The 27964-nt window shown below is 34.4% G+C and overlaps 4 protein-coding genes and 2 long non-coding RNA genes across 7 annotated transcripts; 5 read left to right on the top strand and 1 right to left on the bottom strand.

The window, feature by feature from the left end:
* The first annotated feature begins 5856 nt into the window (after positions 1-5856).
* Positions 5857-7955, top strand: LOC111200450. The gene is made up of 9 exons (XR_007316100.1): positions 5857-6148; positions 6303-6561; positions 6710-6761; positions 6842-6931; positions 7022-7093; positions 7186-7291; positions 7383-7443; positions 7526-7582; positions 7736-7955. It is a non-coding gene; the product is annotated as an uncharacterized LOC111200450 (long non-coding RNA).
* Positions 7956-8866: 911 nt separating this feature from the next.
* Positions 8867-11403, top strand: LOC111200879 (glutathione synthetase, chloroplastic). The gene is made up of 9 exons (XM_022692318.2): positions 8867-9245; positions 9360-9529; positions 9606-9812; positions 9887-10009; positions 10097-10177; positions 10273-10353; positions 10430-10499; positions 10573-11027; positions 11125-11403. The coding sequence occupies exons 1-9, from the start codon at positions 8964-8966 to the stop codon at positions 11246-11248; spliced, it is 1593 nt and encodes a 530-aa protein (XP_022548039.2). The 5' UTR covers positions 8867-8963; the 3' UTR covers positions 11249-11403.
* Positions 11404-14135: 2732 nt separating this feature from the next.
* On the top strand, positions 14136-15888 carry LOC111200878. 2 transcript variants are annotated; one of them, XM_022692315.2, is made up of 7 exons: positions 14136-14558; positions 14648-14866; positions 14944-15030; positions 15101-15247; positions 15339-15365; positions 15450-15545; positions 15621-15888. In XM_022692315.2, exons 1-7 carry the CDS (start codon positions 14310-14312, stop codon positions 15819-15821), a joined length of 1026 nt encoding a protein of 341 aa, XP_022548036.2. In that variant the 5' UTR covers positions 14136-14309; the 3' UTR covers positions 15822-15888. The 2 variants fall into 2 exon arrangements, with proteins under 2 accessions (XP_022548036.2, XP_022548037.2); XM_022692316.2 differs by lacking the exon at positions 15339-15365 and having other exon boundaries at positions 14185-14558.
* Positions 15889-15905: 17 nt separating this feature from the next.
* On the top strand, positions 15906-18302 carry LOC111200877 (probable protein S-acyltransferase 17). The gene is made up of 10 exons (XM_022692314.2): positions 15906-16234; positions 16315-16408; positions 16638-16732; positions 16818-16985; positions 17065-17137; positions 17227-17279; positions 17368-17459; positions 17552-17604; positions 17688-17813; positions 17898-18302. Exons 1-10 carry the CDS (start codon positions 16086-16088, stop codon positions 18171-18173), a joined length of 1179 nt encoding a protein of 392 aa, XP_022548035.2. The 5' UTR covers positions 15906-16085; the 3' UTR covers positions 18174-18302.
* Positions 18303-18782: 480 nt separating this feature from the next.
* Positions 18783-22810, bottom strand: LOC125577706. Its single transcript, XM_048739364.1, has 3 exons — positions 22566-22810; positions 22203-22262; positions 18783-22107 (listed from the first exon to the last, which is right to left on the bottom strand). Exon 3 carries the CDS (start codon positions 22051-22053, stop codon positions 18922-18924), a length of 3132 nt encoding a protein of 1043 aa, XP_048595321.1. The 5' UTR covers positions 22054-22107; positions 22203-22262; positions 22566-22810; the 3' UTR covers positions 18783-18921.
* Positions 22811-27049: 4239 nt separating this feature from the next.
* LOC125577705 lies at positions 27050-27820 on the top strand. Its single transcript, XR_007316099.1, has 2 exons — positions 27050-27444; positions 27529-27820. It is a non-coding gene; the product is annotated as an uncharacterized LOC125577705 (long non-coding RNA).
* The last annotated feature ends 144 nt before the right edge of the window (positions 27821-27964 follow it).

Genomic DNA, 27964 nt, shown 5'->3' with positions numbered 1-27964 from the left:
AATTATTATTTTTAAACATTAGTGGTATATTTTTTTAACATTAATCATATACTTAAATGTTTATATAACTATTTCAAATATAATAATATTATATTTTACATGTTATAATCAATCATTTGATTAAAACCGTATGTATTTTTACTTCTTATTATATATTTATCTTATTGTATTTGCATTTAGTTATTAAGCAAATTAATATATTCATGAAAAAACATATTTGAAAATATTTTGTATTTAATTTATGCTAAATTCTGACCCGTGTTTCAAAGCTGTATTTCTTTTTACTAATATTTTTTTAAGTTTATTCAATTTAGATAATATATTATTGTATATACAAAAGTCTAAAATATGTTACTTTTTAGACATGTATTATAAGGTTTGTTAATTTTAAGCCGTTCTATCATCATATTATATTTTTAAAATAAATAATTTATATTTATGAAAATAAAATTTATAAATTTATCAATTGAATATACTTTTATCATATTTATTTAAGTATAATAATTGTATTTTAACATGATCATGACATAAAGTGGATAAAATAGGATATAATTTATTTATTTTTTATTTTATAAACGATAACTTAAAATACATTAAATTATTGTTAAAATACTTTTACACAGATTTATTAGAATTTAAAATGAAAATATATTATGATTAAAGTAGTTACAAAGATTTTATATTATAAAGAAATACATGTTAATTTTTATACATGTATTATATATTTTGCTTAATCCATCTTACCAACATATTAGATTTTATTTTTGAACATAAATTTTTTATACTTATGAAAATAAAATTTATAAATTTAATACAGTTTTATTATACTTAGCTCAATATAATAATTTTCTTTTAATATGATTGATTATTGTTATATAATATATAAAATATTACAGAATTTTTTATTTTTTATTTTATAAACGATTACTGAATTTATTAATGTATAATAATATTTCAAACTAATTTCGAAATTAGTGAAAAATATTTAAATATAATTTCGAAAATGAAGATCCTGTAAAGATCTTTTAAAACAGATTTGTTAGATTTTTAAAATAAATATATTTATATTTAAAATAAAAAGGATATTAAAAGATATTATGATAAAAGTATTTTAAAAATTCTATGTATTATTAGTCTTAATAAAATACATTTAATAAAATTTCTAAGTGATGGTCCAAATTAAAAAAAAAATCACACATGAAAAAAGTCATGACTTCTCTTTTAATATATAAGATTTTAGAGAATATGCCTTCAACAACATGTTTCACGGAAGCACAAAAGAGGCGAAAAGAAAGAAGATGATGGGTTGGTGAAATCACTGCACGGTTTTATTGAGTAAACTAAAACAACAAATGCTTGATAAAAGTAAAATTTATTTTTATTGGTCTATGGTAATTTTTTTTTTATATGTGCCATATGTGATCTAGCAGAGTAGCTAGACAGATATCATTGTCGCATATCATAAGTGTGAATGAGTTTTCTCCAAATAAATTCCAATTCTGCAAAATAAGCTTCAGTTATCAAAAAAGTGATAGCGTTTAGTGGTTGTTTTGTTAAGCCTTAAGCTGATTCTGTCATAACCGCATGAAACAAGCGATTTCTACCGCCATCTATCAGACCTAACCAAACTAAATACCATGTCCCGAAAAAGTTTACATTTTAACTATTCAAGAATCTTTAGTTTCAGTTATAAAGAAACTACACTGTTCTAATAGAAACACATTATATCTGGAGGATACTGAAAAGATTCTGACGCTTAAGCGGCCGTACGAATGCATATACGGCAATAGCTCGAAGTGAAGCCTAATAAGTTTTCTCGACGTTGGAGTTTTCTCTCAGTCTCGTTACTAATCCGAACGAAAAGGTAAGAACTTACAAATTAATAATATTAGAAAGTATTCTGGCATTGGCCTTTAGATTATGCTATGTGATCATTACCGAGAATAAGGAGTAGTGGCCTCGATGCGAGCATTACCGCTCATGCCTGTGGAACAAGAGTAGTAGAGCAACAACTTCTCATTTAGAATTTGAGTGCATGACGTTTGACCAACGATCATGTTATATGTTTCCTTTGGTTCAGTATTGTATGATCCACTGTCCTTTGTCCAGGTAGGTATTCCGTTGCGTTAACTTGTCTCATTTCTTTGTCTTAAGTTCCCAGTGTGATTTTGTCTTCAAATGCTAATGGCAGAACCGATTTGAACATTGACCGTGTTGCAGTTCTTGAATGAGATAATTACAATTATGATGTAGCTATAATTGTACTGAAGGGTTGTCAATGCAAATTCTGTTGTAACTATCTGTGATGATATAACTAAACATATTCAATATTTTCAGCTTTCTTCTTATTCCTCGTACTCAAATTGGTATAGGAACAAAAGTAAACCAATGTGACTATTAGTAAAGCTTATAGCTTCCTTGAATGCTTGAGCTTATTCCAGGATGTCAAATTCAGACTTATACACAAAGCCATGCAGACAAGCTGTAAGAGATGCTTTTTTTGTGATCTCATAAGTGATAACAGCTTAAGATTCACACTGATATGGTGTTCTTTATTTGGATACAGTGGGAAAAAAAAATCAAGGAGGTTCTTGAGATCAAGCAATGAAATCTTCCATCAACAATGAAAATAATTATTGACAAGATGGAAATGTCCCAAATTGATCTGGATGTGTTAACAATTAGTTTGATTTATTAGGGATATATGCAAATACAAATTCACGTTTCAAGAAGTCTTTGCCTGTTTTGTGACTTTTTTTTAATATGTGAAAAAGTCTGGATTATCCATGATATAAGAATACATCAAATGAGTAATCAAAAATTATTATTCATATTCCCTGACAAAATATTTAATGTTTCTGATTTTCTATTTAATTTTTTTATAGACATATGGGTATCATGTTTCTGAAACTAATAATTATATAATTGAGAAATTCACATTATTAACTAAAGATAATGGGGCTGTCAAAAAAAAAAAAAAACTAAAGATAATGGGTAACCAATGTAAATTTGGATTGATTCTACAATAGAACAATGACACTAATGCAAGCACACTAATGAAAACACATGTAAATTTGAGACTTGTTACTTACATATTTGAGGTTTTTTCTTTAAATATCAAAATTTGACATATATTTTCTGTTAGATTCATAACTTTTGTATTCTGAAAATTAATTTTAATTTTATCATCATATTGACTAAAATGATAATTTTTTCTATTTTATAAGCATCCTTGTTCTAGTTTTTATAAACAACTAATAGTTTCTAACTATGTTATCAAACTAGTATTGTTATCATTTTGTTTTTTTTCTTATATTTCACTCGGATATTGCTTATTTCTGCTTATATTGGCTTATTTTATTATTTAGTCTTATGTGAAATTTTTAGCAGAAAATAATGAATAACACTCATAAGTTCTTCCATTAAATATATAATTTTTGTTGAATACTTTATATTTTACATATTATATTGAAATTTGGTTAGGTACTTCATATATACTAGTTCTTCCCTCGAGCTGTTTTCCACCTTAAATGTTAGAGTTTTGAAACTAAGATAGATGATGCTCAAAGAGCTTATTGGCATAAATGGAAATAGCTCGTAAGAAGAGTTTTATTGCGGAAAAGATAAAGAAAATGGAAAAGATTTAAACGTTGTCTCCATGAGCTAAAAGAGTCTATTATATTACATAAGAGTGAAGTAGAGAGGCTGCTCTTAAGGCAGCCAGAGTTCCAGACACTAACCATCTAACAACATATATATATAGTTCTAAGGCCAGCTCCAATGAAACTGTAAAACACTATTTTGGCGTGATTTTTGCATCAAATCTTTTCCAATGGAATTACAAAAATCATATTATTTTAGTGCAACACTAAAATTAAACACCAAATTTGGTGTGACACTATTCACCACACTAAAACACTATTCATTCCACTAAAACACTATTCACTTATTTTATTACTAAAACATACAATTAAATAAATGATAAATAAAAAACTTAATACATATAATATTATAAAATAGTTTTAGTGTGAAGTTTAGTGTTATGGTCGGAGAAGATTTTGGTTTTAATATTGAAATTACACTAAAATAGTATGGTTTTAACACTAAAATAGTGTTTGTGGTTGGAGATGTCCTAAGGAACTCTAGTTCTAAAATAGTGTTTGTGGTTGGAGATACGAACCCTAGTTACATGGTTAACAAACACTTCATATTGGATCATAATATGGGCTTTGATACAGGCTTTAATAGAAAAGACTTGTTAACAAAGAACCATAGTGGCATGACAACTCTGGATAACAAACGTAACATTTGCTGCAGGTTTTACATGCGTTCTTTTCCTATCGATGTGTTCCTGCTACTTAACACGGTGGCAATGCAAACCTCAGTTATAGCAGTGATTCTCTTATATGGGCACAGTTGGGAGATTCTGTTTCGCAGTTCATTGGATGTGACTTTGCCATCACTCTTTATTGCTATAATATGTATGGCATTTGCATTCTTTTTTTGGTTTATAAAGTTGCTCGGAATCCTTCTCCCTCACGTTTACTAATATCTTTTGTGTTTCTGAGTTTTGTGGATGACGACGAAGACGGAAATTGTAAAACCTCTAGTCACATGATTGTGAAGAGGGCGGAGTCAGTTGAGAATGATCTCATGCAATGATCACATCAGACACTAGTTAAAAAGAGATGTTTAATCATAAATATGGTTGCTCTTAGGGGTGGGCATTTTACCCGAAATCCGAAGTGGCACCCGAACCCAATCCGAAAAACCCGAACCGAAATCCGAACCGAAGTAGCAAAATATCCGAACGGGTATTGAATTAGGAGAGATTGGATATCCGAACCCGAACGGGTAATATCCGAACCCGAATGGATATCCGAAAATAACCGAACATATGATAATTAATCTTATATTTATAGTTTACATCTTTCATTTTATATAAAATATTTATATTGATACTACACATACTTTAAATTCATATGATATACATACAATTACGTAGAAGATGATTTGCTATTCGCTTAAAATGCATGTCAAACTTCTTATTTCAGCAATTAACAAAAAGTTACATCCAAAATTTAAAAACAATAACCAAATTAATGTCTTTTTAGTTTGAAAATGTTATGTCCAAATATATTAACCATGCAATCTATTAAAAATAAAAAATAGTTAAGTGAAAAGTTATATATTTAAATACAAGAAATTTGAGAAATGAAAATTTTCATTTTTTTTTCTTCAAAATCTAAATATCCGAACCCGATCCGAAATAACCGAAACCGAACTTAAAATACCCGAACCCGACCCGAAGTACAGAAATACCCGAACGGGTTCTACACCTCTATACCGAAATACCCGAAAATCCGAAATACCCGATCCGAACCCGAACGGGTACCCGAACGCCCACCCCTAGTTGCTCTCATTAGATGAATGGTTAGAATTCTGCATTTTTCGCTAGCTTATATATAATGAGTTGCTCTTATTAGATGAATGCTTTTAATCTTTGTTACTTTCGCTGCTTTCACTAATTTATACTCCCTCCGTTTTTTTATATAAATCGTTTTATAGTTATGCACGTAGATTAAGAAAATCATTAATTTTTTATATTTTTTAAACAAAAACATCATTAATTATTTACCTAACCACAATTTAACCAATAGAAAAATAGAAAATATATTACCATTGGTCATACAACATTAATTATTAATAAATTTTACATAGAAAACCGAAAACGACATAATTTGGAACAAAAAAATTTCTCTAAAACGACTTATATTAAAAAACGGAGGGAATATTTGTTTATGGTAGTGCTGATCTGTTTATGACAGCGCTTATTAAATCTTGAACCCATTGACACACGTTCTCTATGTGTTATTTATGTGAGAGTATAAATTAGTGTAAGAAATTAAAAAAAAAAAAAAGAACCCATTGACACACGTTCTCCCTCACGTTTACAGAAACAGAAGAGCACATTGAGATACGGTGCTCCGCGAAACAGCGAACCCAATCCGCCTTAAACCCTCCCGACCGAAGTCGACGAACAGACAACGATCCTCCGATGGAGTTTGAGATCAATGAAAGCTAGTTTCTTTTTTTTCTCGAGAATGGCGCTCGTGAGGAGGCTTCAAACAGAATCTTCTTCCTTTCCGTGAGATTGGTCTTCCCTTTGATTGCGATTTAGGAAGCTTTATGGTTCCATTTGCCTCGCTTTGACGCAAAAAGATTCAATTTTTAAGCTTATTCCTCTTTGGATTGAGCTAAAAGGAATCAACTTTGATCAGGTTTCATCGTTTGTTTTCTAGTTTTCGAAGTGGAAATGAGTTCTCTTGGATTCAGAGTGGAGATGAGTTGAGATTAGGGTGTTGGAGCCTCCAACTTGGAGGAGGGCTATCATTCTTCGCTTTGTCACCTTCTGTGAATCCTTTCTCCATTGATTTGACTCTAATGTAGTGTGCTTTTGAGTAATGTAATTGGCATGTTTCAGTTCCTGACACTCATGGATTAAGCGTTTATTCACGCTTATATGAGAGCTACAAAACACATTTGCTTCAGACTACAACGGTAATCACCAGACTCATTTCTGCATTTTTTTCAGTGGTAATCACTTTAGGAAGTGTTTTAGTATAATCTAGTATTTAGACATTGGAAGGCAGAGCATAGTTTCTCTTCTAGAGTTGAGTTTGTACTACCACTTTCTTTTGAATTGTAGATGTTTCAAAAGGAGCGGTTGGAAAACAACAAAAGAGGATTTTATACGGGAGGTTGAAACATCTTCATGCATTGTCTAGACCGAGAGATATATGAACATATACAAATAACATGTCAAAACTCTAAATTTCAGCTAAGAAGTGCTTACGCTATCGCAAAGTTAACAAAGACTGGTTACTCAAAGAATAAGTTCTACATTGAAGCACTAAAGTTATACAAAGAGGTATGTACTTGTACTGTTGGTTGTGATTCTTATAGTGATTTTTTTTTTTTTGCAAATTACCTTGAATTAACTACGCATGGTTTTCATCAGACTAACATTATGATGGCCAATGGTGACCAGAAGACAATAATGAAAAACTTAACTGAAAGGATGTTGTTTTCAGTAAGCTTTCCAACGAAATGATCATCAGTTTTTAGTATTATAAGAGACTGTGGTCAAGTATTGTTCAATGTTTGGTTTCTTTTTCAATGTAGGCAAGCATTGAAGAACGAAATTAGACAAAGAGAAGCCATGTGGGGTACTGTTTACGGGAAAATGGTTGAGGCGGTGATCAAAATCAAGACTTTACAAGCTAGATTGGTAAGTGTTTATACAATACAGTTGTTGAATCTGAAGCAACAAGCTAACCATTGTTTTCTTTTTTTTTTCATTCTTTTTGACAACTCCTTAGATACAGGACGGACCTCAATAAAGCTTTCATACAGCTGACACTTGAGTTTCTGACAAAGCAGGTCAGTGTTACTTTTAATTCATCAGTTTGTTTCTATTGCATTTGAAGCTGTGCTGAGTTCTGGAGATTGATTCTGTCTTCAGAAATTTGAAGCATATGATTCTAAAGGCAGTGTAGTAGCCGTAGACAAGAAAAAAGAGGTAAAGCATACTTTGATTCTTTTCTTTCTCTTCACTTTGCAATAGGGGCATTAGTAGGAATCTATGATTGTTTCTAGGCTATAACTAATTGGTATTACATTTAAAAAATTGATTCAACTTAGTGGTAATCTTAAAGTTTGTTGCTTTCTGCAGGTGCTTGTACGTGACATCTGAGTCTTTGAGAAGTCTCTATTCCATACAGGAGCTTGCTGACGACTCTGGCTGGATTGAACTTCCAACAAAGGATAAAATCCAACCTGCCCTCTGATTTTTTGTTTGCTAGTCAGTAATCTCTATACAAATTGGCTTTCTTCTATTTTTCTCTTGCAATGTAAGCCTGAATGTTATCTGATTAGGCCCTAGAGTTGTTAGGCAAATGATTAGTAAGTACAAAGATATCAGAAAGAAACAAACCAGTTTTCTGTTTTGTTTTTGTAGTTCCATTAACAGAGAAAGGTTGTGTTGTTTCTATTGCTTACATTTGATCTCTTCTACTACATTTGATCAGGCAACAAGTGTAACATACTGTCTTTAAGTAGTGGGACCTTTTAAAAGATAAGAGTTGTGTTGTGTTGTGATGTGGAGGAAAACAAAAAGACAGATTTTCTTTTATCCAAAGTGTCCCCATGCACTTTTTTTTTTCCTTGCATCATTGCTTAATGTATATCCCCAAGTTCAATTTGTATACAGCTAAGAATCCTATAGATAAGAAGACAAATTTCAACTAACTACTGACCAGTCTTACCTACCTAACCACTTCATGAAAAAAAGAAGATGTTTTAAATGTTGCCCAAACAATGGTTCTTTAGTAGATGTGGTTGGAGAAGAGAATTTTCTGTGAGATTATTATTTATTTAAAATAAAATGGACAGTGTTGAAAAGGCATCTTAACGCGACAAATTTTATTATATTATTTTTTGGGTCAACATTTTCATTTATTATACTAACACTATATAAAATACTTTTAATACACATAAAAATAATCTTATAAAATATTCAAGTTTCAAAAAAATGTATAATTAAAATTTTCATACGTAGTAAGAAAAATAAATTATCTTTTATGATTAACTATTTTATAACTTTTATTCAATTAAAATTTAGTAAACACAATTAATATTTTCAAAATTCACAATGTCTCACCAGCTAATAAAAATGTATATATACATTTTGAAACTTTTTAAAAATATGGACCATTTTTAAAATGAAGGAAATACTTTATAAAAAAATTAAAACCAATTAGTCAAAGATTTTGTTCTCAAATTGATATTATTAAAAAGAATATATTATTCCTCGAGGAATAATAGAAAAAGAGGAAAAAGTCATAAGTGAGCTTAGTTTGACGGAGATGTGATCTCATCTTCCAAAAAGCTTACGGTTGCAAATGGTCGGTGGCTGCTCTTCCCTGTCTTATTCTTCCTCCTCCACTTTCATTGCCACTACTACTTTGTCTTCTTCCCTTAAACTCAATCCACAAAGCTTCATTTTCCATTTAAATCTGAGAAAGCCTCCACCTTTAAGGTGTCTGAGCTCACTAACGATGGAATCGCCGAAACCCATTCTCGATTTCGGAAAGTTCGACGATGGGTTTGTTCAGAAACTGGTCTACGATGCTCTCGTCTGGTCTTCCCTTCACGGCCTTGTTGTCGGTGACAAAACTCATCAGGTAAAGTTCCTGTCTTTTGATGTTGGGTTCAACGTTTGAGGCAAAAGTCAAAATCTTTGAATCTCGTTTGTACCTGATTGATTGATTGATTGATCATTGTGTTTTGATTTACAGAGATCAGGAACAGTTCCAGGGGTTGGGATGATGCACGCCCCCATTGCATTGCTACCGACTCCATTCCCTGAAAGTTACTGGAACCAAGCTTGCGAAGTTGCTCCCATCTTCAACGAGTTGGTTGATCGTATCAGCTTGGATGGCAAGTTCATACAAGATAGTCTCTCCAGGTTTTAGCATTTGCATTTAAAAGTACAAGACCATGCCTTTTTGAATCTTGATTGATTTCTCTTTATGTTGGTGTAGAACGAGAAAAGCTGATGTCTTTACATCTAGACTTCTTGAGATACACTCCAAGATGCTAGAGAGCAACAAGAGAGAGGAGATTCGTTTGGGTTTGCACCGGTCTGATTATATGCTTGACGAGGAAACTAAGTCACTTCTTCAGATAGAGATGAACACTATCTCGTGTTCCTTTCCAGGCTTTGGTCGTCTTGTTACCGAGCTACACCAGTATGTCCACATCTTCTGATTGCATCAAGTTAGGTAAAAGGTTACATTTTTTTACTTCTTACCTTTGTTTGCAGGTCATTGCTTAGATCTCATGGGGATCATCTTGGGCTAGACTCTAAACGTGTACCTAGAAATGGATCCACGAGTCAGTTCGCTGACGCAATGGCTAAAGCTTGGTTGGAGTACAATAACCCAAGGTTAGACCCTTAACCAAAGAACCAAGAATGAACTGCTTTGTTTCCAATGGTTTTTATGTTTAAAGATTTAATCTTTCTTTGCTTCAGAGCGGTAGTTATGGTCGTTGTGCAGCCGGATGAACGCAACATGTACGATCAACATTGGCTAAGCAGTGTCTTAAGAGAAAAATATCCTCTTTTTAATCAACTTAAGACTTTTTTATACTTATGTTTGTACCGTCAAAAACTGTGTTGTTAGTAGTTCTTCCTTAACTTCAAAACACGCACAATATTGTAACCATCAGGAAGAGTTTAGCAGAAGTTGAAACTGAAGGGCGTGTACATGAGGATGGAACCCTTACTGTGTAAGTAGTTTGTCTGTTTTCAAAAGCATTGATTCTTGAGAAAACTATGTTTACATAGTCTTTTTGTTGTTGGCAGTGGCGGCCAAGCTGTCTCTGTGGTTTACTATAGATCAGGCTATACTCCCAGAGATTATCCGTCTGAATCAGTAAGTGAACTATCTTGTCGCTTGACCTTATTGTTAAGGAAGTTCTGAATTGATATTGTGATTTTTTTTGAAGGAGTGGAATGCTAGGTTGCTTATAGAGCAGTCCTCAGCTGTCAAGTGCCCTTCTATAGCTTATCACTTAGCTGGCACCAAGAAGATCCAGCAAGAACTTGCTAAACCAGGTGTTCTCGAGAGGTTTATGGACAACAAAGATGACATAGCTAAGCTTAGGAAATGCTTTGCTGGGCTATGGAGCTTGGACGATCCAGAAATCATCAAGAAAGCTATTGAGAAACCTGAGTTGTTTGTTATGAAGCCTCAGAGAGAAGGGGGAGGTAACAACATATATGGAGATGATGTGAGGGAGAATCTTCTGAGGTTGCAGAGAGAAGGAGAGGAAGAAAACGCTGCGTATATCTTAATGCAGAGGATATTCCCAAAAGTGTCAAACGTGTTCTTGCTGCGAGACGGTGTTTACCATAAAGATCAAGCTATATCAGAACTTGGAGTCTATGGGGCTTACCTCAGGTACATATTAGAAATAAGAAAGAGTTAGGCATTGCTTTATATTTTAATCGCTACTTGAATCTATGGCATAATCTTTTGAGCAAATGAAACTGTGTAGGAACAAGGAGAGAGTTATAATAAACGAGCACAGTGGTTATCTGATGCGCACAAAGGTCTCTTCATCAGATGAAGGTGGTGTTGCTGCTGGTTACGCAGTCTTGGACAGCATTTATTTGAATTGAGACTTGGATCATCAAATTCAACAATCATCCTGATTAATTCATGTTTATGCTGGTTCATTTCCTTTTTCTTTAGTCTTCTTGCTTGCTTGTTAAAGATTTGTGTATTGATTCATGAAGATCTATAAGACAAGAGTAAACAAAGCTCTTCTAAACAATTTGTTAGATGGTATATGTTTGTAAACTAGTTTACTTTATGTATGTATATCCACTGCATACTAGTTTACAAACATCTACACACAAATACTTTACTTTTAATTGAGAACTAAAATGATATATTTCCAAATTTTCCAAATTTTCCTAGTTATTTTTTTTTAAACGACGTATTCGACCAAATCAGTTAAAAATATTTCATCAAACGTTTGTGAATAGGGTAAAATTTCCAGTTTTTCTGTTAATATTCCTTAATGACACATGCATAATTTAAATTTTTTGCCAAAGACTTCCAAGAGATTTAGAAAATTTCACTTGTTGAAATTTTTAGAACGTATTCATTTTTCATGTCTATTTTTTTTTCCTATTTCTAATAAGGTTAGCCATATATATAGACAAGCTTAGTTCTATCTTGACTTAGAAAAATAAAGTCAGAAAGAACAAGTTTTTGTTTTGTGAAGAAACAATATGAACAATTGCATATATGGTGCCATGGCGTTTGGTATAACGTTTGGTATAGGCAGCTTGATCGTTTTCTTGTATTGTGGAATTAGGACATGTATTCGGCGTCGAGGCAACCGTCTACAACAAGTTACGCGCTATTCAGATGGTGATGCATAACTATTATTTTATTTTTTAAATGATTTTATATTTTTTTTAGATTATTAATCCATTGAATAGCATATCGATAATGCAATGCTGCAATATGTAATCACTGAACAGTGAAGATTTTCAGTTTATTTATTAATTTAATAAAATTATATCTTTGTGTTTACACGTTTGCAGTGTGATACTATATGATTATTACTAGTGTATTTTTTTTTTGAGCAATTACTAGTGTACTAGATATTGACCCGCCCTCGAGAGGGCGGGTATATCTTTTGTTTTAAAAATATTTGTCTAATATAATTTATATGTTTGTGTGTTTGTATAATTATATTTTTGTATGATATGAATTTAATAGAATAGATTATTTTTGTAAATATATTAAATAAATCAAGTTTCATATGTACTTGTGTCTTTTCTTGTATCATATATGTATTTTTTTGTAATCATATTTATGTTTTATCTGTGATCATATTATAGAGTAAGAATTCGGGTTCGATTCCGACTATACAGATATTAGTCTTTAGATGAGAGATTAAAACCTATTTGGATATCTATAAATTTTAGTTCGGATTCAGTTTGGATAATTACGGGTTTAGTTTAAATACGGATACCCATTAAAATTATGTAAAAATATTGAAATACAAATATACCCGCCCTTTAAATTATGTAAAAATATTTTTGTTCTATCTTTTTTGAAAAATTTAAATTTTATAATTGTATTTTTTTGTAATCATATTATATTTTATATTAATTTAATTTAATATATTTTTTGGTAGTTAAATTAATGTTAAACATAATATTATTACAAAAAGCACAAATTTAAAAATTAAATTTAAAAAAAAAAAACTAAAACAAAAAATATACCCGCTAGAATCTAGTGCTTTTTAAAATAACCTGCAAAAAGTTGTTATCACAAATTTTTGCATGTTTGATGTAAGCTTAATAAAATTCTAAGGATATTGTTTATTAGTTTAATTTATGGCAGTTAATTTTCTTTCTAATAAAATGCTAAAATAAAAATAAATATATTTTACTCTTCTTTAGATCACATCGTATTGGGTATCTTCATCGTTTGAAATATTTTTTACTGGGTACTTTTTGTTTAATGAAATGATATGGCATTAGTTGTATTAAAAATGGCGTGGGCTATAGAAAACTATAATATAAGAAACCAAAGCTATGGAATTAAAGTAACTCGGCAGTTTTAGCTATATAAAAAGTGGGTCCCTATTATTTAGGAGTTTATAGTGGAAGTTATTTAACTTACAACGTAGTTAGTGTTAATTATGTTTTAATAAAATTGATATATGAAAATAATTGTTGGACACTACTTTTATTAATGGGTCATACTACCGTTTTAATAGAATAGATATGGTATATTTGGATTTTAATATTTTAACATAGTTGAAATGAGTACCCGTATTTGAAAACCCGTAATGATCCAAACCGAATCCGAACTAAAATTTATAAATATCCAAATAGGTTTTAATCTCTCATCTAAAGACCAGTATCTGAATAGTTGGAATCGAACCCGAACTCTTGCCCCTACATGTAGTCTATAATTTGAATAGAGTAATATATGCTATACCTTCCTCTTTAAACATACTTAATTAATTATTAATAGCATGATTAATTCACAGACTTAATAAATAATAATCAATAATTTGCAAAAAAAAAATCGGTGGCCTAGTGGAACACAGCACGCACATGTTTACATAGCCTGGGTTTGATCTACTCACATCGTCTTTTCATCTTTTTTATATTTTTCTATAATGATGTGGGTTAGAATATTAAATATATTTTAAATGGTCCCGATCAAATAGAAAATAACTTGTAAAAGCGGAAGTTGCATATAAATAGAGGTTTCCTACTATTAAGGAGTGGTGGTTATTTTCGAAAAAAAAAATGATGTGGTGGTTAGTTTTGAAAATTAAAAAAGCATAGTAGTTATCACATTAAAAAGGTATGTATCGTTAAAAATAGTTGTTGGATCCAACTTTTATCAATGGGTCAAACAGGTGTTTTAATAGAATAGATATATTGGTAAATGTCATTAGTTTATGTGTACTGAAAGGAGGGCAAGCATAGCAGTTATTAACGAATTAACTGAAAACTTTACGAACACCCGAATAGTTCCAGTAACCAATGGTTGATATGTTACTCAACCAAAGTTGTTTTATCCAGAACCAATGGTTCATATTCGCCGCTGCTAATAACCCCCAAAAAAAAAGTCCCTAACATTGAGTCCCATTTGATGAATACTTCATCTGAATCAGTATTAGCTTTACAGATTTGTTGCTGAATGGTTATGTTGTTTCATAGTGTGGGACTAGCTCAATGTTCACACCCGCAAAAGTATATAGTCTTCCCTAGGGGTTGTTACAGATGCATAGTTGTTGGTTCATCTGAAACAGCGTTGTCAAGAAGAAGACAAGCGTTGGAGCAAGTGGATTCAGAGTTGTCTAGTGGAAACGAGAGAGCTGCTTTGTCACTTGTCAAAGATCTCCAAGGAAAAGCTGGTGGGCTTCGTTGTTTTGGAGCAGCAAGGCAGGTATATATACTATGTAATATCAATGTGATTCCCCCTTCTATGGCTCTTGGTCCCTTTGGAATGCATCATTTAGTTTCTTAAGCTTCTAGGTGCCTCAGAGACTCTACACATTGGATGAGCTGAAACTGAATGGCATCAACGCAGCTTCACTACTCTCCCCAACAGATGCAACACTTGGTTCCATTGAAAGAAACCTTCAGATAGCTGGTGTCTCAGGAGGGGTAGTTGCATGGAGAGCCTTAGACTTGAGCTCTCAACAGCTTTTCTATATCTCTCTTGGTCTTTTGTTCCTGTGGACTTTGGATTTGGTAACGCTCAACTCAAAACTCACACACACACTTTGTCTCTTCATAGACCATTAATGATGCAAGCCTCTTATCTATAGGTCTCGTTTAATGGTGGAATCGGTAGCTTGGTTCTTGATACAATTGGTCATACGTTCAGCCAAAGATACCATAACAGAGTTGTTCAAGTTAAGACCTACATTTTCACTCCACTTATCAATCACTTTTCATTGAACTGAGAATCTTCTATAATGCCAGCATGAAGCAGGTCATTTCTTGGTGGCCTACTTAGTCGGTATCCTCCCACGCGGATACACGCTCTCAAGTCTTGAAGCTTTACAGAAAGAAGGTTCTCTCAACATTCAAGCTGGCTCAGCCTTTGTAGACTTTGAGTTCCTTGAAGAAGTACACACACAACCTCTCTCTTTCTCTTTCTCATTCTCATTCAAAAATCCAAAGCTTTTAATACTTTGTTTCTCAACTCTGAAACACACAGGTTAATGCTGGCAAAGTCTCAGCCACAGTATGTTTTTTTCTTTTGCTTTTGCTTAGTTATATACACTCTTCTGAACACCACAGCGCTCTAACAAAACGAGTTTGTAACCAGATGCTGAACAGATTCTCATGCATTGCACTTGCCGGTGTAGCAACTGAGTATCTCCTCTATGGTTATGCTGAAGGTGGTCTTGATGACATTAGCAAGGTCCCATTTTTTCTCCCTACCCAACTCTTCTGATCATTGAAGTTTACATGCTAAAATGGTATTTGATGGAAACAGCTAGATGGTTTGGTGAAGAGTTTGGGGTTCACACAGAAGAAAGCAGACTCACAAGTGAGGTGGTCAGTACTCAACACTATACTGCTTCTACGTCGCCATGAGGTGGCTCGATCCAAGCTTGCTGAGGCTATGTCCAAGGGAGAATCTGTTGGCTCTTGTGTCCAAATCATCGAAGATTCTATTGACCCTTCTGATATCTAGAAAACATAATGTAAAGAAAGAATTTTTTTGTTTTTTTTAATACACATTAATAAAGGTTCAGACAACATTTTATTAAGACATAAAAAAGTGTTGCAATAATGTTCTCTACAAAATAAAAAAGTAACCTTTATCCCCAAAACTCAAATCCCTAGATTATTGGAGAAAATTTCTCTAGGGAGAGGGATAAAAAGATTTCGACTTTCTGATTCAAATCGGCAAATAGATCAAAACCCACATCGGAGATTTCTTGTTTTCTCGAATTCGATGGAGGTACAATGGGTTTTGGTGTGTCATGGTATGGTGACGTTAACGGTGGTTGTCTCCTTCCTCTGTGGCCATTCTCCTATCTTCAAAGGCACTCCCATTGGATGGATTCACTACTTCCTCACTTTCGGCGCTTGGGATTACTTACTGTACATCTCCTTTTCACTGCAACTCTGTTTTGTGTTGTGAATAGGGATTGGTGATCGTGTTGTTGTTGTTTTTCATGTAGGAGGTTTGTTGAGTTTGTGTTTGGTTCCAAGGGTACGGACGCGGTTCTGTCGGTTGAGGGTTTCTGCTGTGACCGGCCTAATCCTTTACTGCAAGTTAGTGTACTTCTGAACTTCTTGCTTTGATTTGGTTTGTTAGTGAGCACATTGAAAGCTATTGTTTTTTTGGATTAGGATCAGTTGAGTAATAATCCAAGTATCTAATTTATTGGTGAAAGATTTGATTTTGATTTGAGTTCTGAACTAGTCTAACTGTGAAGGGCATGTTGAGGATCATTATTGGTTATTGTTACTGTGTCTTAAAATGTTGTTTTACATATTGCAGATCATATACCTCGTGATTCTTGGATCAACATACTTTATAACTGTGAAATCTTCCTTTGTCTATATACCTGGATACTACATCGGCGAAGTTCACAAGTAAGTCATGGTTTCTCTTTGTTATCTTCTTTAAAACTTTGTATGATAACACCCATAGACTCATTCAAATTTTATTTCTTTGTAGGTATATGAGCTTTGGGGCTGTTATGATTGGCGTCTTGCTTTTCCTGCTGACAAGCTTTTGTGATCCAGGGACTGTGAACGCTAAGAATGTTTCGCAGTACGTTTCTGCTTACCCTTATGATGATATCATTTACTCGGAGAAAGAATGTCCAACGTGTAAAATACCAAAGTGAGTACATTCAATACCCTGTAGGCTCCCTTGCTTCGAGTTATGTTGTCTCTTCTTGACAGTTTGTTTTCTCATTCAGACCAGCTAGATCCAAGCACTGCAGCATCTGCAACCGTTGTGTGGCGCGGTTTGATCATCATTGTGGGTGGATGGTTTGTACAACAGCCCCAAAGCTTTAAAATGAATTTATCTTTAACTCTACTTGTTGATAGTGTGATTGATACCAAGCTTCATGTTACAGAATAACTGTATCGGCGAAAAGAATACCAAATATTTCATGGCCTTTCTCTTATGGTAAGGTCTCGTTCTAATACTTAAAACCAGCCTTTATTGGATACTACTTGGTAATAGTTTATATAAATGGTTATTTAGTGTTTTGTAGGCACTTCCTTCTTTGTCTCTACGGTGCTGTAGCCATTGGGTTTATTCTTGCTGGGCGAGTAAAAGAACTTCGCATTGTACATATTTTAACCAGTAAGTATCATACCAGACCCTTGTCCTCAACTAGTATCTTAAAGCTTTTGATATCTGAAGCTGCTGAATATGGATTCTCTCTCTCTTTACAGCCTATTACGGGATAAAGAACTCTTTCCGCAGCTTAGCTCCACGTGTTTTACAGGTAAGTAACAACTTAATCTTTGTCTCTTTTGTTGCCTACTTACAGAGTAATCTAATGGCTCATGTGGTTTGTATTCGAAACAGTGGCTAGTTGGTACATACAACACCCAAATACTTTTATTGGTGTTTTTCGCCCTTATTTCTCTTCTCCTTGCTGGCTTTTTCGCCTATCACCTCAATCTTTGCTTAACCAACACAACAACTAATGAGGTAAATAGAAAATTATCATATCTTTAGCACATAGTCACCACTCTGTGATCTCTTCATCAGCGGTTTTCGTTTGTTTGATGATAGAAATTCAAATGGAGAGAGTACACAAGTTTGCAGAAGAAGATAAGCGAAGCAAAGGCAAGTGCTGCTGCTCTCAAGGCAGGCATGAGCAACACCGAGCTGGAACGTCCAGCAATGAGCAAATGGAGGGGACTTTGGAGAAGATCTGAGGCCAAAGCTGAGTCCATCGTTGCCAAGCGGAATATGTATGATAAAGGAAACTTCCGGAACATCTCAGAGATTGTTTTCCCATTATCTTCAAGACAAGCTTTCCTGAAACCATATCATAAATCTGAATAGCTTTAGTCTGTATGTAGTTGAGATAGGTCCCAGTTCAAAACCTTTTATACATCTACTCAACTTCGAGAAAAAAGGTTTATTGAAACTATTGTTGGTTACCTACAGATTTATACAGATCTTTGACAATCATCTTCCACATAGCTTCTTATCATTCTCTCATACAACAATACTCCCTTCTCAATCTGTTTGACATGCTTCTAGTATTGCCTTGATCATAGTATTGTAGCCAACGGTGTCAAAATCCATAGTATCCAACCATAAATTATTTAGTTTCCAATTTATGATTGATTGATTATTTGTTTCAGTTACCTATCTTGATCTCTTTCTCAATTATTAAATCTCACTTGATTTATTCAATTTGATCAAACATTTTTCTCTCGTGATTATATTATATAATTCAGTATGTTCTTCAGGTTTTTAATTTAGCATCATGCTAGAGTGAATCCATGATTATAATATTCCAAGGGGTCCAGAGTTTAATCTGTGATCTTTAGAGTATGATTAGTAGGCATATGCATATAAATCGAGAATCAAAATCAAACAGAAAAAGTCGAATCCAAAATTGAATCGATGTTAACAAGTATCTAAACCGTTGCTATATTTTTGGAATCCGGAAAATATATTTCTTTCTCTCTTATTATAATATATTCAGTCTTTTCTTCATGTTTTAGTTTAGCATCACATTCTACCATCACATTCTAAACTAGACAAGATTAACAAAAAGAAAGAGACTTAAGCTTCTTTTGAGTTAAAGACCAATTAGTGCTTTAGAGTCAAGCTCCCACCATTCGTAGTCTCCACTTCTCTCACGTCTGAACGCTGGAACCTGATGCGAGAATCTTTTCCCTTCCGTCTTTGGAATGTCTACAAACCCAGCCACTGTCTCCACACACCTTCCGTAGAGAAGCTTGTTACACACTTTAGCAGTCAATAGCACCACTTGTACGCTCTGCTCGTTGGTTTCAACTACTTCCACAATCTCAAGTTCTTCTTCTTCAGTCTCGGCACAATCTGTAGTGTTCCAGTTCTTGTACAAAGCCCATATCTCACCCTTTCCTGGATACACTTCGTATCTGTTTATACCTTTCTTCACAGCTTTAATCAGATGTGAGAAGCTGCTAGGTACAAGAACATCTGCTGTACCTGTTTTCAACTTAAAAGTGCCACAGCACAGAGGATGTGTCATGAGATTTGGAGGACGACACAGCTCTAGAGGTGCTACGTGTAGCTTGAATTCAGGACTTGTGTCGATTCTTTTAACCTGAGCGTACTTTCTTGGCATCATCCCTTTGTCATCATTGCTGTAAATAGCCCATATCTGACCAATCTGAAACTTGTCCTTGGATCTCTGGTTCTCAAAGTTATAAGCGTTTGCTAGCCTGGTTGTGCAACTGGATGGCCCATGAGTCTCTGAAACTGAGGATTTTTCAGTACCATTCAACAAACCACTACCTCTGGACTGAGACAATGACTCACCATTTCTCCCACGCTTCTTTGAGTTCCCTGTGGATGTGTGTGTTCTCCTGATTCTTGAGGAATCAGCTGCAGTGACGACCTTTGCAGGTTTCTTCGGTGTAGTCATCGTCTCATCTGAGAAACAAAACACATCTGGCTGTCCGCTGGACACATCATCGTTAGCACTCTTCTTCTCATCTTTCTCTTGGCTTGGGCTTGAAGTTGCTTGGTTGTTTGTTTCACTCAGAACACGAGGGGATTGTCGCAGTTTCAAGCCATCCACTGCTTTGACACTCTTCTTGGACTTCTTCACTGAGTTCATTTCATGATTCAAGCATGTTCCTTCAGATGCTTTGGAGGACGAACTGTGATTGCCATTGAGTTTTTGATGTTTCTTTGCATGCACTTCAACTTTAGGCTTTACAACCTCGAACATGTCTTTTGGTAAAGCAGCAGTGTCTAATTCGAAGCACCCAGGAGGAACACCTTCTCTCTCCCTTCCAGTCAATTTGAATGAGGGGACTTTGTGAGAAAACCTTAGCATCTCGTTTGGCGGAATCTGAAGTTGGAGAAATCCATACTTCACATTTCGGCGAAACAGGGAAACAAACCCTTCCACTTTTCCCAAGTAAGCCACTTCAACGCCATCCACATCATTAAAATCACACAGAACTTCAACAAAGTCATATTCATAAATTCCTTTATGAATACCTGAGCTACCATTCCAACTGCTATCCCAGCCTCTGAAAACTGCCCAAACTTCTCCTGCTCTTGGATAAATAACGGTGTTGCTGTCACCAGGTACATGAAGCATCTGACAAGAGAATATCAAACGGTCGTCTACTTCCTGTGGCTCCCTATCTTGGAAAACTCCACAAGCAATGGGAACAGAGTTATCACTATCATCTTCTAAGGGGTCAAGCCACGTAATACACACCTTGAACTCAGCTTCAGTCACTTTTGTAATACGAGCATAAGACCTAGGCATACCATCAGTCGGATCATACAGAGACCACACCTGGTTGACAGCAAAAGAGCTTGTTGCCAGTTCAAAATTATGAAAGTCTGGATCAGGTGAATCATGCGTAACAGGCTTGTGGTTATTGTCTTCCGTTGACAAGCTTTCTTGATATCCAGAATCCACCCTTTTATTAGCCTTTCCATTAACAACACATGAAGGGGCGGAAGAACCACCAGAAGCAAGACGTTTGGATGATCCAACACCTAACTTTTGTTTTTTGGTAGTTCGCTCAGATTTTAATCCAACTTTTGAGCTTGACCTGTTGGTGTGAGGGCTTAAAGCACCATCACTTCTTCCCTTCTCTCCGCTAGAAACCTGCTGCCTTTTCCTTGGAGATGTCCTCCTACTATTATCCTTTGAATCTGTTCTAACCTCAGTCGTCTCCTCACCAATCTCTCTCCTCTTTCTTTTGCCCTTGTTCACTGAGGCTGCCTGACTAGTCCTTGAAACTGATTCATCAGGGACAGATCTTGATGCAACCTTTTCTGGTTCTGTAACCTCAGGTTGTGGCTTCAAACCATCAGCTTTGGGTAGATCAGCTACATTGTCCACCTTCTCCTCACCTTCCTTGGGTTTATCATTCTTCATCGATCCATCCTCCATTTTGGGTTTTCTTACTTCAGCATTTTTCTCACCTCCTCCACTCTTCTCGTTGAATTTCTCTTTGGCAGATTCTTTCTTATCAACTTCAGCTGCTACACTTCCTGGTTGAACACAAGTAGACTCCACGTTTCTACTCACAGGAGTGCCACAAGGTCCCTGATGTTGAACTTCTTTCTGACTAGTGCTGGGTTTAGGCGGCACTCCATTAAACCCAACGTCGTAGGCCATGAATGACCTTTGACAACGGGAACAATACATTTTGGAGTTCACATACTGTCCCAAGTAATTATACTTATAGCCACAATCACAACACGTCCAAAACGTTTCCTTCTTAACTGTACTGTCACCACCACTCTTTGCAGCTCCAGAGTTTGCATTCCACTGTCTGCTAGCAACCTGTGAATTGATCCTGCGCTTGATATCATACTGACTCCGTTTCTCCTTGTCAGCAAGCAACCTGTTAGCTTCCCCAACCAGCTTGAAAGCAGCCTCAGCGCCAGCAAACTTGTTTTTGTCAGGATGGAGAAGCAAGGCGAGCTTCCTGTACTGCTTCTTGATCGCAGCATCGTCGGAAAAATGCTTAACTTGAAGAATACCGTACCAGTTCTCAAGACCGTTGATTTTCTGGTCGGCGGAGCAATGTACATCACACACGGCTAACATTTGGGGCAAGCTGTCAAGACCTGAGAAGAGCCTCTGAGCCTTCATCACAAGCTTCTGAGCCTTGGGGAAGTCACCTCTCAGCATCATATTCTCTGCCAAGGCCTTTGCCCTGGAGGCCTCTTCCTTGTTACAGTCCATTATAAGCTAAATATCTCAGAGACCAGATCAAACTCAAGGGAACTTTATAGCATTCTGCAAACAAACAAACAAACAAAACCATTGCAATGTCAATTCCTGATCTGCCATTACAAAAAAAATAGAGACTGTGAAGACAGAACTCAGCTTACCAGATAAGAGACAAGAACTGAGAATTTTTCATCCTTCATAAGCTAAACAAGCCTCTGGACCTGCAAACAGAAACTCAGCAAGTAAGAAGAAGAAAGCATAAGTCATGTCTGGTTTAATTGCAATGCTGAGATCTTAAAATAAAGTTTTGATTTTTTTCTTTCTTCAAAGCAGATGAGAGCAGATATCATCAAATAGAATCTAAGCAGAGCAGAGGGTTTCGTTCTCTAAGAAGCCCAGATTGAAAGCTAAAACCTTTTTGCATCACAACAACAATTGTGAAACGAGAATTTGCTATTTTCCAGTGATAGGCAAAGATAAACCCTAATACGACGGGAAGCAAGAAACCCATAAGATTAACATACCTAAAGGCTTGAAGCTCGAAAGGCGGATTGCTCCGGAGAAGATTAAAAGAACCTAAATTTTCAGTGAAGAGGACAAATCGAGATAACCAGAGAGAGAGAGAGGGAACTTGAGATGGAGAAGTTTTAAAGGTCGTCGCTCTCTGTTTTTTCTTTTTCTTAGATGGAAATAAATCATTTTTTACCTTTTTACTCCTAAATTTACTTTGTTTTTTTTTCTTTGGGTGTAAGATCTTTTGTACTCCATCCATTCTGAAAAGATCCATGTTTTAAAAAAAATGTTTCAAAATAATACATTTTTATAGAGATTTTTGTAAAATTAACATACAACTTAAAGTCAAACACAAAACTAACCTCTTTTTTTTTTTAAATTGGTTTTGCCCTATTCACCCCACAAGTTCATATAATTTACGAAAATACCATCAATTTTTTTTTTTTTTTCGAAAATGACATTTTTACTCTCTCACCCTCATCATCTTCAAGTAATTACAAGATTGTCATTGTCATCAATACCACAACCACCATGAACAACCAATTTGAAGCTCTTAATGCTCCCAAAATCGATTTACCATTCTTCTTTTTCCATTCTTGTGAACTAAACACAACATATCTCTCACTTTCTCTCCACAATGAGCTAAAAAAACCCAAGATTTTGATTCTAAAATTTTTATGGTTCATAGAGTCATAGAAGCTAACGATTATGGGTGGGTGACTTCCGTTTGTGATTCTGTGTGCTTGGAGAAGCCTTATGTATGCTAAGGAACTTATCTCACCAATTTAAGGTATGACATCGAGTTTTTTTCCAGATCTGTTCGGAAGTCGTCTGGCTGTAGACGACTTACCTTTCAGTCGTCTGGCTGTAGACGACTTACCTGGAAGTCGTCTGGTCAACGCAGAGGTTATTTTTGCAATTGACTTTGAAATCTGTAACCTGAGACGACTGAAAGTTAAGTCGTCTACTATTGTTTGGTTTCAAAAAAAATTCCAAAGAACCTAGACGACTTACATTTCAGTCGTCATAAGTTAGTTTTGTATTTGACTGGATAATTTCAGAAGTTTGACTTCCCCAGACGACTTACATTTCAGTCTTCTGGCGAAAATTAAAATAATAATATTTTTTTTAAAGTAAACGACTTACAATTAAGTAGTCATAGGTTAGTTTTGCAATTGAAAAAAAAACTTCAAGATTTAATTATACACAGACGACTTATAATTCAGTCGTCCACCAGACGACTTAATTGTAAGTCGTCCAGGATTTTTTTCCGATATTCTGGTCAAACCTCGTAAATCCTGGACGACTTACATTTCAGTCGTCTCGTGGACGACTGAATTATAAGTCGTCTGTATATAATTAAATCTTGAAGTTTTTTTTTTCAATTGCAAAACTAACCTATGACGACTTAACTGTAAGTCGTCTACTTTTAAAAAAATATTATTATTTTAATTTTCACTAGACGACTGAAATGTAAGTCGTCCAAAAAGTCAAACTTCTGAAATAATCCAGTCAAATGCAAAACTAACCTCTGACGACTGAAATGTAAGTCGTCTAGCTTTTTTGGAGTTTTTTTTAACCAAACAATAGTAGACGACTTAACTTTCAGTCGTCCGAAATAACAGATTTCAAAGTCAATTGCAAAAATAACCTCTGTGTTGACCAGACGACATATAGTTTAGTCGTCTAGACAACTTAGATTGAAGTCGTCCGCGTCTTCTCCACTAGTTTTTAAGTCTTCTACGTTAGTTTTTGAATAACTTGTATTTTTAAGAGTGATAAGTAACTTCAAGATATGTAAAACTCATATTTACAAAATATGTTCTCTCCCTTAGTTTTACTAAATTTGACTAAGTTTTTCAATGCAAACTTATAAAAAATATGATATGCTTTGACTAGTTACTATTGTTTGTTTCCATCTCTTACCAACATTCTTGTTTATTAAGATGAGAAAAAGGCCATTGGAGTTTATTATTGCATATGAGAGATCCAAAGATAAGAAAAAGGCTACTGAAGTCTATTATTTCTTTGATTTGTAAATGTGTAAACACATTGTTAGCACATTTAATACATCTTGGAAAACATTATTACAGATTTTACAAAAAAATCACAACTAAAAGAGTATACATGCAATTCATAAAACAGACCACAAACAAAACTATTATAGATCATTCATCTACAAAGACAAGCTTGGATTCCACTTGAGTAGACAAGACCAGACAACTTTTAAGAAATCCAGACGACTTCTAAGAAGTCCAGACGACTTCCAGGAAGTTCAGACGACTTTGCCAGAAGACTTTTAGGAAGTTCATACGACTTCCAGACGACTTTACAGGAAGTCCAGACGACTTTTAGGAAGTCCAGACGACTTCCAGACGACTTCCAGACGACTTCCAGACGACTAACAAGTAAGTCGTCCCATAAGTCTTCCAGATCTGAAAAACCTGCATATTAAATCCAGATCTGAAAAACATGCATATTAAATCCAGATCTGAAAAACCTGCATATTCAAAAACGTTCAAATGGCTTAAAAACAGAAAAAATGAGTGGAAGATTAGATAAATCTACCTTTACAGAACACACAAAAATACATATCTAAAAATAATAGATCTACCTTTAAATTAGTGGAAGATGAGTACCAAATAATTAAAAACCTGCAAAAAAAAAAATAGATTAGTAACAAAGACATGACAAAATTGAAAAATTCATATAAAGTTTAGTGTTTTCAAGTCAAAGAGATTAGAGTGGGTTTGGAGAGTTTTAGTTTGGGAAAAAAGTAAGAACTTTATACAACAAGAAGTTACCAAATGAAGAAAAATCAGACATAAGAACTTACCAAAACGCTCAGAAAAATCCAGACGACTTCCTAGAAGTCCAGACGACTTCCTGGAAGTCCATACGACTTTGTCAGAAGACTTCCAAGAAGTCCAGACGACTTCCAGACGACTTCCAGACGACTTCCAGACGACTAACAGGTAAGTCGTCCCAGAAGTTTTCCAGATCTGAAAAACCTGCACATCAAATCCAGATCTGAAAAACCTGCATATTCAAAACCGTTCAAATGACATAAATATAGAGAAAATGAGTGGAAGATTAGATAAATCTACATTTATAGAACACACAAAAATACATATCTAAAATTAATAGATCTACCTCTAAATTAGTGGAAGATGAGTACCATTTGATTAAAAACCTGCAAAAGAGATAGATTAGTAAGAAATACATGAGACAAAACTGAAAAATTCATATAAAGTTTGGTGTTTTCAAGTCAAAGAGATTAGAGAGAGGTTGGAGAGTTTTAGAATGATGAACATTACATTTTTGTTGCAGCCATTTGAGAGGAGGAGAGAGAATGTGTAAATTTTTCTTTATATAGAGAGACAAAAAATCCAATTAGATTTAATATTTTTGACTCAGACGACTTCCTGGACGACTTACATTTCAGTCGTCTGGTGAAGAAATTAAAACAGACGACTTACATGTAAGTCGTCCAAAAGAGTTTAATATTTTTAGCGGGAAATTAAATATTTTTAGCGGGAAACTAAAATAGAAGACTTTCCAGACGACTTACAAGTAAGTCGTCTGGACGACTGAAATATACGTCGTCCGGGTAAATTATTCAACAGACGACTGAAATATAAGTCGTCCACACCCTAAACATAACCCCTAAACTTAATTATCTAATTAAACACTTTATAAAACCAAATCAAACTTGAAAAGTGTTTACTATACACAGAAATAAACACATATAGGTGAAAACTAATTTTTGAAAAAAAACATTTTAGTTTTCCAAAATCTAACCCTAACAATACATACAATACTACAACATATGTTTGCCAAACTCCTAAACCAAAGTATTTCATGATTCACTACTTCCACTCATCTATCTTCAAAACAAATCAATTTTATCATATCTTAATTTATATCAGTTAAAACTGTTTATAATTACTTGATTTTTATTTTTTACGCATCAAAATATTTTTTTACAAGATTTATAAATTATTTTTAAAATAAACTGGTACCAGACGACTTACACTTCAGTCGTCCAGACGACTTCCAACATCTCAGACGACTCAGACGATTTACTGGGGCTATATTCGTAAAAATGGCTTCTGTTTTTTTATTTGGTCACAAGGGGCTGAGCTGTAATTTCACTAGGTTTTTAGGTTAGTTTTGCATTTGATTCAAGTTTGGGTATATGTTTGGAATTAAAATCAAGTTGTGGGTTAGTTTTGGCAAAAACCTCTTTTTTATATTTGCAATGCTTTATTTAATAGTAAACTGTAAACTTCAAAAAATATTATGTTTACTAAAATTTTATTGGTTAAAATTATGAAAAATATTACAATAACAATACATTAATAGTTAATATTTAATATGTTTTATTAATATGTATGAAAAATCTAAGAGCAAAAAAATTGGATGAGAACTTACACTAAGAGTAGAGATGGCAATTTGAAGGATTGCCCGCGGGCCTGGCCCGTTAAAGCTTGCTGCGGGGCGGGATTGGTCAGGCTGTATTTAGACCCGTTTTTCAGCGGGCCTCGCGGGATGGACTTGTGCGGAATTGGGCCTTTCGCGGGACGGGCTTCTTTGGTCTTGCGGGACATTTGGGTGATCCGTCAAAGTTCTTCACTTTATCTCTTAACCAACCAAAATAAAAGAGAGGCGATTTGATTATTCTTCGATTCAGCCACTTCTTCCCTTACGAGTTTCATCCCTTTTCGATCACTTGTCCGACAGAAAGTTCTTTGATTCTTCACTTCGTCCCTTCCGAGTTTCGATCAACATCTCTTCTTCTAGTCTTCGTTTTGAATCATCTTGGATTCTGCTAAGTTATTCATTATCTTCTTCTCCTCATCTTAGTAGATCTTCCATGGATGAACACTGGTATATTGTTGGCTCCTGTGAGTTGACATGATTTTGGGTTAATACTTGGAACATGCAACTCTGAACTCTTTCTTTCGCCTGCAGGTTGTTTAGAGACAGAAGAAAACTTGAAGAAACAAAACCGATGCCATTAAAGAAGATAAACAAGCTATATGATCATATTATATGTATACGAACTCGAACCCCAAATTGACAGATCGTAGAATCTTGACATTGAAAATATCCTTTTTGGACATGATTTTTTTTTTTCAGTTTGATTGCTCTGTTTTGTATATCAACTAATTGGGCTTTATGTTGTTCTGAAATAATGATGAGCTTGCAAATTTGATATGTGTTATTGAAGTTTTTCGGTATTGTTTTGAGATACCTTTGTTCTTTTCTGTACATTAGTCAAGGACATGGGTTTTTTTAGACAGCTCGAGAGCAGTTGTGATTAAGCTAATTGATGGATAGTTAGCAAGAGTCAAAAGATCATAATACGATGGAATTTATAGTGCTATTGACATGTCCCGCGGGCCGA

The sequence above is a fragment of the Brassica napus genome, chromosome A9, assembly GCF_020379485.1.
Source record: "Brassica napus cultivar Da-Ae chromosome A9, Da-Ae, whole genome shotgun sequence".
NCBI classification, from domain to species: Eukaryota; Viridiplantae; Streptophyta; class Magnoliopsida; order Brassicales; family Brassicaceae; genus Brassica; species Brassica napus.
Note: the sequence above shows the minus strand (reverse complement) of the source record. Positions and strands in the feature narration are given on the sequence as shown.

Coding starts and splice junctions, on each gene's coding strand:
- LOC111200879 (XM_022692318.2), top strand. CDS start 8,964: ATGGTCGGTGGCTGCTCTTCCCTGTCTTATTCTTCCTCCTCCACTTTC. Junction 9,246..9,359: donor TCGGTGACAAAACTCATCAG/GTAAAGTTCCTG, acceptor TTTGATTTACAG/AGATCAGGAACAGTTCCAGG. Junction 10,500..10,572: donor GAGATTATCCGTCTGAATCA/GTAAGTGAACTA, acceptor TTTTTTTTGAAG/GAGTGGAATGCTAGGTTGCT.
- LOC111200877 (XM_022692314.2), top strand. CDS start 16,086: ATGGAGGTACAATGGGTTTTGGTGTGTCATGGTATGGTGACGTTAACG. Junction 16,235..16,314: donor GGCGCTTGGGATTACTTACT/GTACATCTCCTT, acceptor TTTTTCATGTAG/GAGGTTTGTTGAGTTTGTGT. Junction 17,460..17,551: donor CATTGTACATATTTTAACCA/GTAAGTATCATA, acceptor CTCTCTTTACAG/CCTATTACGGGATAAAGAAC.
- LOC125577706 (XM_048739364.1), bottom strand. CDS start 22,053: ATGGACTGTAACAAGGAAGAGGCCTCCAGGGCAAAGGCCTTGGCAGAG.
- LOC111200878 (XM_022692315.2), top strand. CDS start 14,310: ATGGTTATGTTGTTTCATAGTGTGGGACTAGCTCAATGTTCACACCCG. Junction 14,559..14,647: donor GTTTTGGAGCAGCAAGGCAG/GTATATATACTA, acceptor TTAAGCTTCTAG/GTGCCTCAGAGACTCTACAC. Junction 15,248..15,338: donor ACTTTGAGTTCCTTGAAGAA/GTACACACACAA, acceptor TGAAACACACAG/GTTAATGCTGGCAAAGTCTC.